Raw genomic sequence first — 14,683 nt, forward strand, 5'->3', positions numbered from 1 at the left:
CTCTCCTTTGAAGTCTAACTATAGTCTATGCCAGTAGAACTCTTCGGGTATCCCAAAGTTTACCTGTCTTTATATTTTGTGCTGGCTTTGCTTCCTCTTATCGCGTTGAAAATTGTGCTCTGTTTTATTTTTTTATTTTAAAAAAAGTTTTTTGACAAAATATAAAAATTAGAAGAGATTTTTGATCGAGTCCATGGATGAACTCAACATCACCTATTTATTAAATGGGTCCTGCACAACGAATCGTATGGGCTGCTTGTAACCCGTTCAACTAAATGAATTGTATTTATTTTTTTTTGGTCTTCTCATAATGAATTGACTCGCAGGTCAACCTGACAAGAATCGGATAAGCCGACACAAATGGTCTGTCCTAATTTTTTGATCTTACTGAAAAAACAAAGAAAAAAAAAAAAAAAGTATTGGGTGTGGTGTGGTGCGGTGCGCCTTGGCGGTTGCCGCCCCGGGTTTCAACTTTGAAAGTGCGAAAGAATGTAGAATGTAGGAATTTGACATTACTCCATGCGTCATCCTCGGAGGGAGGCATTATCTGTGAGTGAGTTCTTTGAGGTTCCGCACTCACCACACCACACCACTTTGGCCCTCACAATTTTCTTTCTTTCTCTCTTTGTGTGAAGAGTTTTCTACTTAAAAAGAATATATTCTTCACTTTCCAATTCCTTGGCCACCATTCCTTTCCAAACATCCAAGCGACACCACAGCTAAAGAATTTCCATTTCAATTCTCTCTCTCTCTCTCACACACTCTCTCTCTCTCTCTCTCTTATTCTTTTACATATGCAAGATTTTGCAGCTATAGAAGAAAATCAAAGTGGGTCTTCTTTATTCTTCTCTGCTTTTCCTTTGCTTTGTCCTCTGCCTGTTTCACTCTGAAGAAGCTTAAATTTTGGGATCGAAGAACCGGCTCAGATATGGAACCTGCAGTCCTGGACGGCATAATTGACAGGCTGCTTGAGGTTAGAGGGAGACCGGGGAAGCAGGTGCAGCTTTCTGAGGCAGAGATCAGGCAGCTCTGTGTTGTCTCTAAGAATCTCTTCTTGAGGCAGCCTAATCTCCTCGAGCTCGAAGCACCCATCAAGATATGCGGTATTATTCTTGTTTTAGTTTTGATTTCTGATGGTTAATCTTAATCGTGGGTATTTATTTGGTTTGGGTCTTGATCAAATTTTGGGTTTGACTTCAGAATTTTGTGTCCTGACTATGGATTATCATTCTTAGTTCTTCAATTTTGAGTATGACACTATTATGTGCTGTGGGCTTTGAATAAATATAATAGTTTCCAGGAAATCAAGTGCTGTGGGTGCTGCCAGACATTGATTTGTTCTAAAATTGTTTCAAATTTTTGTTCTGAAAACGATTATCGATATCCAGAATTTTTTGTTGTTGCTTGTTTTGAAATTGATGGTTATCAAAATATCATCATAACCTTGGGAATTCTGTATGAATCTGCTTAATTTTCACCATATTGTATTCACACTCTTGTAACTAAATACGCTTGTTTAAAGAGAGAACATAGACCACCGTTGGTAGATTTTGAGGCTAGGTTTGAGTGTTTCTCATCACCCTTGTCCATTTTTTGTCTCTGGAATTTCTCTATGATCATCTCCATTCCGAATGCAGGCCTTTGTGTTGAATCACATCCATAAATATTGTGTTTTTATGCTTAATTAATTTATTTTGTTTTCCCTTCTCTACTTGTTTGCATCTAAAATCTTAATTTGTCATAACAATAACTTATATTAGCTAAGCTCTATTTTAAAGGGAAAATTATACTTAACCCTCTCAAACGTACACATTTATTTGATTTTGCAACAAAATGGTTGTTTGAAGGGGTCAAATGTCATAAATTGAAGTTTGGAGATATTTTTGCAAAATGGGTGCCGATTTGGGAGGGTTTAGTATATTTTTCCCATTTTTAAATATTATAAAACATGTTTTATCTTAAGAATTACAAAAAGAGTATCTTGTTGGAATGCAAGGAATATAGGATTCAGAAAAAAGACATAAAAATTGTCAAAATCTGGAAATTGAATGAGTGGAAAAACTGGCAAAAATATCAATATGGCTTATTTCATATTAGATGATCTAGATTAGTACTACAATGACAGTGACACAAAATCAATCAATGCAAAACGAATAAAAGTAAAGATTTAATACAACGTTATTCATATAAAAGCATATTTTTTTTTCGTCGACTCACATGTATATGGCATTGTATTATAGAAAACAGCGTATTACAACAAGCCTTTTTTATTTTTGCAATGCATTCTAATGACACTTACTGTGTTCTGGATTGCTAGTAGACATTGTTGACTTGTATGGATTAGGAAATTTCGTAGCCTGAATTTGGTGATATAATTTGCACCATCTTCATTCCTGATTATTCATTCTGGTTTTCCCAAATTTCAATGATTTTCTGAAACATTTGTCCAAGTTCTGGTGTAAATATAAATATCTAAAGGGTCAATATAGTTTTTTAAATCCGTCCTTTGAAATTGTGTATAACCCTAAGTCCATTTGGATACCGTCTGAAACCAAATTAGCCAAACCACTTTCTATTTAATTTTTCTACTCCATGAATACTTGCTGTCCATTTTCTAGAGAATGAGACATGCAAGTTTGCTGGTTCATTTTCAATAATGTCTTAGATGAGACATAATTGACTATCACCTAATGTTGAATTCCGGGTTGACCCTGGCATTAATAAGTTCGAGAAAGTGTGTTGGTGGAATGGGCAGGACCTGCCATAAGTCTTGGCCTGCATGCTATCTTAAGCAGGTAGCTGTTAGCTTGAATGAAGGATGATTACTTGCTTGTCAAAGACTAGGGAAGCAAAACTGAAGAATGCAAGCAAAATCAGAATATTGAATGAGAGATTACTCTTGGTGCTTTTAGTGATAATAGAAATAAAGGCGATAAAAGAAAAGGGCCATAATCGCTGAGGGAGTTGCTAAATGTTCTTGTGTTTCAGTCAAGAGGATAGAGTTTCAAAGATTGGGGTACATTGTCTTGTGCAATTATTTTAGTTGCTGTCGGGATTTTGGAATTTGTTGTTAACTTCAAAGGAATTTCCTTTGCCATCTTCCAAGGTCCATGCTACCACCTCTATGTCCCTTGTTGTCTCATTTGCCTGTTTCCCAAGCTGGTAAATTTTCCAATAATTAAATGATTTAGGTCTCTGCCTTTTTCTTTGTCACTTATGCTAATACACAGACTAACTTCATCTTGAAAGTGACTTTCAGAAATTTCTTGTCTACAGAAATTTATGTTGCACTTACTTATCAAAAAAAAAAAAAAAAAAAAAGAAATTTATGTTGCACTTGCTACAACCTGGCAGGGAAATGAATTCCCAGCTCCTGTTCTGTAAATGAACTTCGAAATGCATGTCAATGCTATAATTGCCCTATTTATCTTAACTACATAACTCCAATGCTCTATCTTTTCTAGTCGAAACCAGTTCACTTCTCAAAGTGCAAAATTGCTGTTCTTCTCCCCCAAAGACAAAGCTGTGGATGGCAACTTTATATCATATGCATACAAGATTTAAAATCATATATTTTGACATCTAGTATCTTTCTGGGGTACAATAATCATACATGTAACTAACTGCCTGTAAGAAACATTTCTTTTATTTTCCATAAGACGACTGGTTCATTTACTTTTCTTCTTTCATCGGTTCTCTCTATTATCAGTAAGATAACATTGAATACATGTCTTGTATATTACTTTATTTTATCCAGGAGATATTCATGGTCAATATTCTGATCTTCTGAGGCTTTTTGAATACGGTGGATTTCCTCCTCGCTCCAATTACTTATTCTTGGGGGATTATGTAGACCGTGGAAAGCAAAGTTTGGAAACAATATGCCTTCTCCTTGCTTATAAAATAAAATATCCGGAGAACTTTTTCCTCTTGAGGGGCAACCATGAATGTGCTTCTGTAAACCGTATCTATGGATTTTATGATGAGTGTAAACGAAGATTTAATGTCAGAGTCTGGAAAATATTCACAGATTGTTTCAACTGCTTACCTGTGGCAGCACTCATTGATGAAAAGATATTATGCATGCATGGGGGACTTTCTCCTGACTTGCACAATTTGGATGAGATAAGGAATATGCAGCGGCCTTGTGATGTTCCAGACAATGGTTTGCTATGTGATCTCCTCTGGTCTGATCCTAGTAAAGATATTCAAGGTTGGGGGATGAATGATAGGGGAGTTTCCTATACCTTTGGCGCTGATAAAGTGACAGAATTTGTTAAGAGGCATGACGTTGACTTAATCTGTCGAGCTCACCAGGTTTGAAATTCGTTTTAAATTTAAAAAATTGCTACAATCATTAAAGCTAAGACTGCATTTAATTTCTATATATTTTTACATTTGCAGGTTGTGGAAGATGGATATGAGTTCTTCGCTAATAGAAAACTTGTGACCATATTTTCCGCACCAAATTATTGTGGAGAGTTTGACAATGCTGGTGCCATGATGACCATTGATGAGACTTTAATGTGTTCTTTCCAAATATTAAAGCCTTATGATAAGAAGCCAAAGTTTAGCTTCGTGAACACAGCTGCAGCTAAGCCTGGTGGTCCTGCAACAAAAATAAAGGTATTCATTGTTAGTCCAACTAATTTATTTTTTGTAATAATGATGGAAATGAAATTTTACAAGTTTTACGACCACTACTGATATAAGACCATGGGAAAACGAGTTCTATTCCAAAAAAATTACTAGTCATCACTGGTGCAGTCTGAGGGAGAGCACTGCAAACTAAAAAGAAAAATAAAAATAAAAAGAAAGGTTTTCACCAAAAAAAAAAAAAAAATTGAAGAAATTTCGCATGCAAGTTCTTTTTAAGTATAATACATTGCTCTTTTATCTGGCATAGAAATAATAGGCCTATGTCATTTCAAAGGATTTGATCTGATTATCTTGGATCTCAATAAAAGGTTTGTGAATCATTTTGCTTTATGCAAATGTGAATTTGTGCTATGTGTTGTAAGGGATCATGTATCTTGTATCTTGTTTGCAAGTGCTTATGTAATGGTGTGTCCAAGATCAGTGATTCACTTATTGTTAATTAACCATGAAATAGGAACTATTGAAGAATGTTTTCGATAACCTCTTGAGAACAAATAGATGAAGTATTCTAGGCCATGCATGCCCATTTGTGCTCTATTTGACACACGTACCCATATTGAAGTGTCCACATATTGTAGCTCATACTTTTCTTTTTCTCTGAATCGTGGTTATTATTGTCCTTCTCAATCTCTTTGATGTTGAAAACTATTTCCAAGTTTTTACTATTGTTAAAGGATGGCAATGATTCTTGGAGCTCATTAATCTTCTTACCTTCAAAAATATTCAAATGTATTTTCTTGTACCAAGTTGCATTGGTTATTGACAGTTTACTTATCTCTTTATGGCGTGAAGATCTTTTAATTACCCCCAGTGTTTTGTGAGATGCAAGAAATTGTTGGTCAAGTCGTCATTTAGTGCATCTTAAGAGTTTGAATCTCTTTTGGAAGCTTCATTTACCTTGTTGGCAACTCAACCAAATAATATGTGGTAACTATAATCTTCTCGGATCTACATGATTTAGGAACAAGTTTTGAATCAGCTAACAGATAAATGATGTGGATTACCCTTCTTATCTTAACAATGGAATCTCATGCTTAAATGATTACAAATGAGATCATTCATGGATAGTTTTATTTATCCGTAGATTTCAACTCCATTTTGTTTATCAACATTTGCTACAAGTTGTACTCATCAGTCTTTGCTTTCTCATTATGTTTAAACTCACTCTTCTTCCAAAATGGGTGTCACATTCACAGAGATGTTCTTCTTTCTGAACTTTGACATCAATCCATTTAACCCCTACTGTTCTCATCTAACACATCCCTTTGAAATGTTTTTTTTTTTTTTTTTCCTTACAGTCGTTTCTCAGCGGCAAGGTATGAGAAATTCAATATAGTGCAATAACCGAAGGAGGTAGCTGACTTAATCTGCTGTCCGTTTCATCTCAATATAAAGGAAGATTTTAAATTGGTGACTCCCTTAAGGTAAGGGTTGCAAAAGATTTTCCCCAGATGAAGTTTCAGGAGGCTGTGATCTACTGTGTAGAATACTAGTTGGAGCAGCACCAACATAGGTCTCTCTCATCCCTTTGCTTCTTCAGTTTATATTTTCTTGCATCTTCTTTCCTTAAGCTGTTCTCCTTGTATTATATATTCACAGCATGAAAATTCCAAGGGAGCGTCTACACTTGAGAATTGAATAGCCCCATGCTCATAAACTTTACTATTGAGATGAGTCTGTGTTGCTCATTGAATTTAGATGAGTATTGTAAATTCTCTTCAAGCATTTTTTTTTTTTTCCTGGGTGATTATGAGGTTTTTGGCCATGACATAAGTTTATATTTCCAGTCCATTTTAGAACACAATGGGACAATTCCTGTGTTTTTTTGTAGAAGGATGATATCCTTGGGCTATGCATGCTTAGCACTTGAATTTTGTTGGGCTCAATTTGAAGAGCCGAAACTTCTGGCAGTGCCACAGACTCTCCATTCCCAAGTTATCTTCTCTTGGGTGGAGAAACTTGATTTGGAAACCCTGCAGGGCTTAACGACTGTCTTCGGCACCTGAGAACACGTACCCTTTCTTTTTTGGGTAATATATATATTATAGGACCCTGTTGATAATTCCAGTTATTTTCAAAATTTAAAAATGTTTTCTTCTATATGACGTGGCTCATCATCATAATCATCATCATCGGGAACTTAGTCAGCTTAGAGATTATTTTTGGGAGTATGTTGCATGCAATGATCCTGATTGCTGACTCCTGAGATTCCGAGGGATCAGAATTGTAAATTATCATTAAAGGTGAAAAGGCCTCATATTAGCTATATTAACTAATAGGAGGATTTAAATGCTGGAGATGCTATTAGGGAGCCAAAGCTGACTTTATTAAAATAATAATAATAATAAATAAATAAATAAAAACTCAGGCTCAGATGAATTTAATAATTCAATTAATACTTAAATAATGTTATTTGCCTAGTGTTGTGTTGCATTAGTTTTACCACAACTTTTCTTGATTTTTTATTTTTTATTATTGGAAAATGCTTGAGGTACGTACTAAATTTTTTACTATACAATTATTTACAAACTTATATGACAATTCATAATCGGTGAAATGATTAAGAGTATGGTTATTATTGACAACTCAACTCCTAATTAATTAAGTTGAGAGAAGTTAAAATATTTATTTAATTATTTTGACAATTATATTTACAAAAATGACTTTATAGTAAAAGGTGAAGTACTTGAGCATCACTTATTTTGTTTAATAAGCCACAACTTTTCTTGATAAATTTGGTAATTAACTTGTGGCGCACCAAAACACTCGAGTTTCCTAGATGCTGATTTTGTGGTCACCATGGAAGTGATGGTTTTGTTTCTTTTCTAACATGGCTACAATGGATCATGTTAGTCAATGACCCATCATATCGGTCTATCTATATATATATATATATTGTCTCAATTAAAACCAGAAATGTTGTTGACTTTTGCATCCTTAATTTATCACCATCCATCCATATCCGCGTTTTGATTAGGAGTGTTGCCGCCAGCTAGCTAAAAGTCCATGATTCCATCTTGACTTTCAGGACATCAAGTGAACTTAGCCAACAGAATCTTAGGATTTCAATACAAATAACAAGTAGTGCATGGCTAGCGGAGTGGTCCACTACACCGAATAAAGACATATATAGCTAGGTCGATCGATCGGAATCACGTAAAATCACTTCTAGATCAGTGGCCTGGCAGCATGCCATCGTGACTTGTAGCTAAAGTGCTGCAGGATTCTCACGCTAGCCAGCTTCTTTATTCCTTGTCTTTCTAGCTAGCTACTGCCAAAATGGAAATGGACCCAAAAAGATTTACAACTATTCCACAATTCTCTATAGTAAATTATAATGGGGGAGACTTCTTGTTCTTGAGTTTGGAGTGTGTCCAATCTTTATCTTCATCACAATTGCCCTTTTACCGGCGGCTGAGAATGTGACATCTTTCAGTAGATTGGAGAGAGTTAATATTATTACAACCTCCTTAGCATTGCGTTAGAAAAGCTTAAAAAATTATGTCAAATAAAAAGTTTGTCTACTTGGTAAAAAATTAATTACAAGAGTATTTCTTTGACTAAACTATGAAAATGAAAACTAAATAATAGTTAAACAATAAGATAATAAGCTAACAGTTTACCTCCTCTTGAAGATAATTAAACCTTTAAGAAATCACCATTCCCTCTCCAAAACTCTCTATCTCTTTTACTCTCAAGTTATTTTGAGGCATTAATAAGGCGTCCAAACAGATTATCTTCATTAATATTAATTGTCTATTTTATTATTTCCGCTATTATCTTTTATCTTTTGATTTCTTTCGTCCACTACGATTGCTATTTTTCAACAAGTCAAAGGTACTGGCTTTTCTTTCCATAGACTAGTTTTTATTTTTATAAGTAAAAAAAAAAAACTGTTTTGATATGCAGTGAAAATTGTTTTTTCTTATTTTTATGAATGTTCAAATTACTTGTTAATGTTTTTATTTTAAGAGAAGAAATCAAAAGATAAAAAACAAGAAATTTAACAAATGTTAAGATCTTTTGATGATCATCACTGATCAGTGTGAAACCTATTAATTAATTTGTTCATGTCAAACCTATTAATTTATGAAGAGATCAATACTTTTCTCTACGGCACCTAAGCCGAATATCCCCCTTCATCTTGGAAATGAATTGAGGAATCATTGATAGTTATTGGACAGTACACCTTTGTCGTACAGGATTAAAAGACCTACGATATATAATTTAGATTATTCTGAAATTCTATGCATGCCTAGTTTCCTTCCCAAAATAGGAGTTTATTATGAGAATAATTCTATAAGAGTCTTTTATATTAAACGATGATTAGAGTTTGCCCCCATTGGCTTTCCTCAAAAGACAAACGTTAAAATGGGACTCTATTATGAGAATTACTCTGTAAGAGTTTATTTATTTATTTATTTATTATTATTACACATAAATAAGGTGTACCCTAGGCGGGTTTTTAAGGTAATGCTAAAAGTCTTTCTTATATTATTTTTATGTCATTCTAAGAATGATATGGCTCTTAAAATCATCATTAAATTTGTGATTGATTATTATTGAATTTTGATCAAATTGTGATTTTAAAAACCATCTTATTTTTGGAGAAACACAAGAGAAACTTCTAAAATTACTCGATTTTTTTTTTAGAGAAAGATCAAATCATCGGTACGTAGATGGTTCAAATTTTACTAATTATTGTATTGATATGTTCTAGCTTCTAATATGCCACTATATTATCTAACATTTATTCCTACTAATATTATGAGATCTTAATACTTCGCATGATATTTTTTTTGGGTGTTATTTGTTAGCTTAATTGTATAATATTAAGCTTAATGGGTGTATTACATTGCAAAAGATTAAAAATTCGATAAATGAAAGTTTTTAAACTTTGGAGGAGTAATTGCAAATTAAAGTGATGAAAGTTTTGGGGATTAAGTGAAGTTTTTCCTTTTATTTTTTGTGTTATTTGTAATTAATTAGTTTGTATAATATCACCTGCAAGCAAATTAAACCATCAAGCGCGGTCAATACATTTTAATAATTTTGGTGCTAGTGCACGTAATCGTTTTAAGAAAGAAAAAAGGAATATTCGTTTTGGTGGAATATAATCCATTATCCAACAAATTTTATATATGTAAACATTTGGAACGATGCAGCATGTGAATTTCACCAGTTTAGTTAGACAGCCTGCTGCTATCCAAACGATTTGCTGGCTTATTTAGCCTCACTTAGTACGTCATTAATTATGTGAAAAATGATCATCAAATGGCCATATGTGTATATATCCATTTTTGGTTTTTGCCTTCAATTATAAATCCAATGAAATTACTTGATGCTCTGAACCCAGAGCTGATATAGTGAAAAATAAATAAATAAATTTGCAGATGTACATAGTAAATTGCATTTTTCTTCATGAAAGGAGAATAAAATTAAGAAACCAAGCTCCGATGAAGCAAATTTGGGGCAAATGGGCTGCTTTTTTATTATTATTATTATTATTTATTTTCTATATATTTAGAATGGTAGTTGGGGAAGATCAACTGATGTTATTCTACCTGTGTAACACTCCAGTTCCATATTGAAAAGATGAGAAGAAACCCACATAAAGTGAGTGGTTTATAAAGATAGTCATGGGCTCTAAGTCTTTCATTGCCTAGTTAATTACTATGTGAAACTGAGCTTTATAATGAATTATAAGCAAGTTCCAAATTGACTAGTTTTTTTGGAGTAATAGTGCAAATGTGGCTAACGCTTTTTCCTAGGCCATTACAAATGGTATTAGAACTACCTAGTAACGTCAGCTCATGTGGTATTGGAGCACTGCATGACGTGGCCCTGACGAAGACTTTGTAACAATACTCCAGTCTCATATTGGAAAGATGAGAAGAAGCCCACATAGAGTGGTGACTCAATCTCATCAAGGCATCTTTGGAACCCAAAGTGACTAATACTAATAAGATTGATAATTCATATTTTAGGAGTCAAACTTTCTGCAATAAATATTTTATCATCTGTGTATTAATTTATTTCGTGTACAAAAAAAATAGTGCGCCTCAAGCTACACACGCCATGTCTATAATGCCAATTAAAAGATGCGTGTCTTCGTTGCACACGACATTAGGTGAGCCTCCCCGGCCATGTCGTGGAATAATTTTTTTTTTTTTGGGTCAATTTTTACATAATTATATAAATGTTAATCTGAACAGTACTCCTCCTCGGAAAGTAGATTTGTTTGAAATTCTGTATGTAATTTGTATAACATTAGTGTTAAGGAAGAAATGGTGTAGTTGACTTATGGTTATGACATGTGAAAGCGTTGACCTGACTAAATGCAGGTGACATTTGCTCTAACATGGGGGAGGTGATTTGGGTTTTCTATATAGCTGGCTACTCTTCTCATTGTCATCTCTACCCACAACACAGCCACACTCTTCCATCTCTCTCTGCTCAAGCAAATTCAAGAAGCTGCAGGTCAGTTTCCTTCTCTTTCTTGCTCCTCCTTTTGAAAATTTAATTTGTAAGCTTATATACTTTGTACTTTTTTTGTTTTTGTTTTTTTAACATGGAACGTTTTTTAAGCAGGGCGTTACGAACCCATTTCTAAAGAGTAAACTCCGAATACTAGCAATCGCATGTAAACCACGAATAGTTATACTTAATACTTGAAACTGGCTTCCTGTTTTCCACTTTAATGTAACACTAGTAGTGTACTTCATGGATATCTTTATTGTTTTGGTGTTTTTTGTTTTATTTGTCCTTGATTTCTTTGGTGGAATGGGAGAGAGGGAGAGTTATATACATATCATATATATGATTATTAGTCCGGGATATTATAAACTTTAAGGAAAATACTAAGTTGTATTTGTTTCAAAATAAAACAGTTTTGGTCATGAAAATGATTTTAGTGACACAAAAAAAAAAAAAAAAAAATCTAAAGAAATTACTAATGTTTATTGTTTATCTAAATCCCTGAAATTTTCACAATTAGAATTAACACTAAAAATTATTACTCACTAATATACCCAAAACAATTTAGAACCGGAAATCAACAGATCGAGAACCTGTTAAAAAAGCATCGAAGAATATTCATCAAAGCCTATTGGAAACCATTATATCTCATGGCCAAAATATTCAACGGAAAATAATTTAGATATACCTCAAGCCATGTTCGTTCAAACTTGCTCTTGATTTAAAAAGAGGTTTCTTCTAACCTTTGCCTTCTTTTGTTTATATTGACAGAATACACACTCTTTATTTATAGGTTAGGTGGGGAATATAAATTAGAATATTACTTTATTTATTCCTCATATCAAGGAACAAAACTTGATTCCAATTAAAAATTCATAAATAATTTCCTTATTTGTAATAAATTATCAAGCACCACCCTTGGTTAGTGTTTAATTAATTCACGCCAAATACATGTGGCTTATGACCAGTGGACCACGTACACCTTATGAGAAATTTCTTTCATAATTAAACCGACGGGCATCGAAGAGAGCCATGACCCCCATCGATTTTTAGAATTTCTCTCTCTCTCTCATCTGTGTGTGTTTAAGCTTAGAAATTAAATTCGACCTTTATCAAAATTAATTTTGGCCTCTCATTTATATTTTGGCCTCTTCAAATGAAAATTTTTGGTTCGATCCCTGTAATATTAAATCTTTTCCTAATAATCATGAGCCTTTCTGGGAATTAATTGATTTTTTTTTTCCCCTTTTCGTGGATCTTAATGAGATTTTGAGACCCATTTTCGTTGCTTCGCAGAAAATTTTGGCAACGAAAGTAGAAAATACCAAGGCTGCAAGATTCAACCATGGCTAGAGAAAAATTGAAAGTGCTTGAGACACTGGATACTGCAAAAACCCAATTGTACCATTTCACAGCAATTGTAATCACTGGAATGGGATTCTTCACCGACGCATATGATCTCTTATGCATCTCTCTCGTGACCAAGTTACTTGGTCGCATATACTACAGAGATGATAGCTTACCAAAGCCGGGTACCTTGCCCGCCAATATTCAAGCTGCTGTTAATGGTGTTGCGTTTTGTGGCACTTTGGCTGGGCAGCTCTTCTTTGGCTGGCTTGGTGACAAATTGGGCCGTAAGAAGGTATATGGTGTAACCCTTCTTCTCATGGTAGTTTGCTCTATTGCCTCAGGACTCTCCTTTGGAAACACAGCGAACGGTGTTATCACCACGCTTTGTTTCTTCCGGTTCTGGCTTGGCTTCGGCATTGGTGGAGACTATCCTCTTTCCGCGACAATCATGTCCGAATACGCTAATAAAAGGACTCGCGGCGGGTTTATCGCCGCGGTTTTTGCCATGCAAGGGTTTGGATTTTTATTTGGTGGGATTATTGCTTTAGTCGTTTCAAGCGCGTTCAAGAACAAATACCCTGCTCCTCCATATTATGTTGATGCAGCAGCCTCCTTGCCACGACAAGCTGATTACATTTGGCGCATAGTCCTAATGTTTGGAGCCATCCCGGCCGCCCTTACCTACTACTGGCGCATGAAAATGCCTGAGACAGCTCGTTACACCGCTCTGGTAGCCAAGAATGCAAAACAGGCAGCAGCAGACATGTCTAAGGTACTACAGGTCGAGATCGAACCAGAACAACAGAAGGTAGACATGCTAATTAGTCAGGAAGCATATGGTTTATTCTCTAAGGAATTTGCGAAACGCCACGGGCTTCACTTGGTTGGAACTGCTACTTGTTGGTTTTTGTTGGACATTACCTTCTATAGTCAAAACCTTTTCCAGAAGGATATCTTCTCATCAATTGGTTGGTTGCCAAAGGCAGAGAGAATGAGCGCAATTGATGAGCTTTACAAGGTTGCAAGGGCACAAACAATAATAACATTTTGCGGTGTCGTGCCTGGGTATTGGTTTACAGTGGCCTTCATTGATCGGTTGGGACGATTTGCAATACAATTGATGGGTTTCTTCTTCATGTCTGTCTTCATGTTTGCGCTTGCTATCCCTTACAATCATTGGAAGCGACCGGGCAACCATGCTGGATTCCTCGTGATGTACTCGCTTACCTTTTTTTTTGCCAACTTTGGACCAAATTCCACAACATTTATTGTGCCGGCCGAAATTTTCCCAGCAAGGGTAAGGTCTACTTGTCATGGAATATCAGCAGCGGCTGGGAAGGCTGGAGCAATTGTTGGTTCATTTGGGTTTTTGTATGCTGCTCAAAACAGTAACCGAGATCAAACAGATAAAGGGTACCCACCTGGTATTGGAGTGAAAAATGCACTCCTTGTGCTCGCTGGGATCAACGTATTGGGTATATTTTTTACCTTTTTGGTGCCTGAATCCAAGGGTAAATCGCTCGAGGAGTTGACTGGGGAGGATGAGGTAGTAACAGGAGCGACAGTTGCTGTGTAATAAAGAGTTAATTTCAATACTTGGCTTTCTAGTTTGCGTGCAATGCAATATACATGCATGAAGTAAGTTTGTTACTTTGGTCGGTGGAAGTTATATAAAGAAGTATATGTGTTTAATAAAGGCGAATTGTAGTGGCCTTTCTAAAGGCATTTTTCATTGGATCTTGAAAATTCAACTCTTGGATAAAACCACTTGACTAAACTACGTAAATGAAAGTAAATAGTGGCTAAACAATAAGTTAATAAGCTAACAGCAACACAAAAACGAGTTTAAGCTAAGAGGTTACCTACTCTTGAGCGTAAACCTTCAAGAAATTTTCATTCCCTTCCCAAAATTCACTATCTCTCTCCCTCAAGGTTTTTTAAGGCTAAGGGTGCGTCCAAATGAAGCAAAGGGTCGTAAATGATGAATATATATAAAGGCTCTCATGCACGTACATGATAAGTTGAGGTGTCGATTTTTAATTGCATATAAACAGTTGTTGAATGTTCAAAGCACGCGTCGAACGATTGTTAGGGTTTTTGGCATCGATTGTTCTTCGACCTTCCCGGCCACTTGATCTTTTCTAGCAAGATATTTCAAATCTATCAACTCAACCTCTTAACAATGTCAATATTAGCT

General features: G+C 35.0%; 2 protein-coding genes across 3 annotated transcripts; both read left to right on the plus strand.

The window, feature by feature from the left end:
* Nucleotides 1-662: 662 nt before the first annotated feature.
* On the plus strand, nucleotides 663-6,471 carry LOC132177077 (serine/threonine-protein phosphatase PP1 isozyme 2-like). Of its 2 annotated transcripts, XR_009439731.1 has the most exons (5): nucleotides 844-1,103; nucleotides 3,758-4,317; nucleotides 4,405-4,626; nucleotides 5,958-6,172; nucleotides 6,259-6,471. XR_009439731.1 is itself a non-coding variant. In XM_059589293.1 (4 exons), the coding sequence occupies exons 1-4, from the start codon at nucleotides 929-931 to the stop codon at nucleotides 5,979-5,981; spliced, it is 981 nt and encodes a 326-aa protein (XP_059445276.1). In that variant the 5' UTR covers nucleotides 663-928; the 3' UTR covers nucleotides 5,982-6,471. The 2 variants fall into 2 exon arrangements, 1 of the variants encoding a protein (XP_059445276.1); XM_059589293.1 differs by having other exon boundaries at nucleotides 663-1,103; nucleotides 5,958-6,471.
* Nucleotides 6,472-12,481: 6,010 nt separating this feature from the next.
* On the plus strand, nucleotides 12,482-14,094 carry LOC132177076 (low affinity inorganic phosphate transporter 1-like). The gene has a single exon (XM_059589292.1). It carries the CDS (start codon nucleotides 12,482-12,484, stop codon nucleotides 14,060-14,062), a length of 1,581 nt encoding a protein of 526 aa, XP_059445275.1. The 3' UTR covers nucleotides 14,063-14,094.
* Nucleotides 14,095-14,683: the final 589 nt, after the last annotated feature.

Source organism: Corylus avellana, chromosome ca4 (assembly GCF_901000735.1).
Source record: "Corylus avellana chromosome ca4, CavTom2PMs-1.0".
Classification (NCBI taxonomy): domain Eukaryota; kingdom Viridiplantae; phylum Streptophyta; class Magnoliopsida; order Fagales; family Betulaceae; genus Corylus; species Corylus avellana.

Bases quoted from the DNA above. Each gene is read 5' to 3' on its own strand.
- LOC132177077 (XM_059589293.1), top strand. From the start codon at position 929: ATGGAACCTGCAGTCCTGGACGGCATAATTGACAGGCTGCTTGAGGTT. The intron at 4,318-4,404 runs GTTTGAAATTCG...TTACATTTGCAG, and splicing joins TAATCTGTCGAGCTCACCAG to GTTGTGGAAGATGGATATGA. The intron at 4,627-5,957 runs GTATTCATTGTT...TTTTCCTTACAG, and splicing joins GTCCTGCAACAAAAATAAAG to TCGTTTCTCAGCGGCAAGGT.
- LOC132177076 (XM_059589292.1), top strand. From the start codon at position 12,482: ATGGCTAGAGAAAAATTGAAAGTGCTTGAGACACTGGATACTGCAAAA.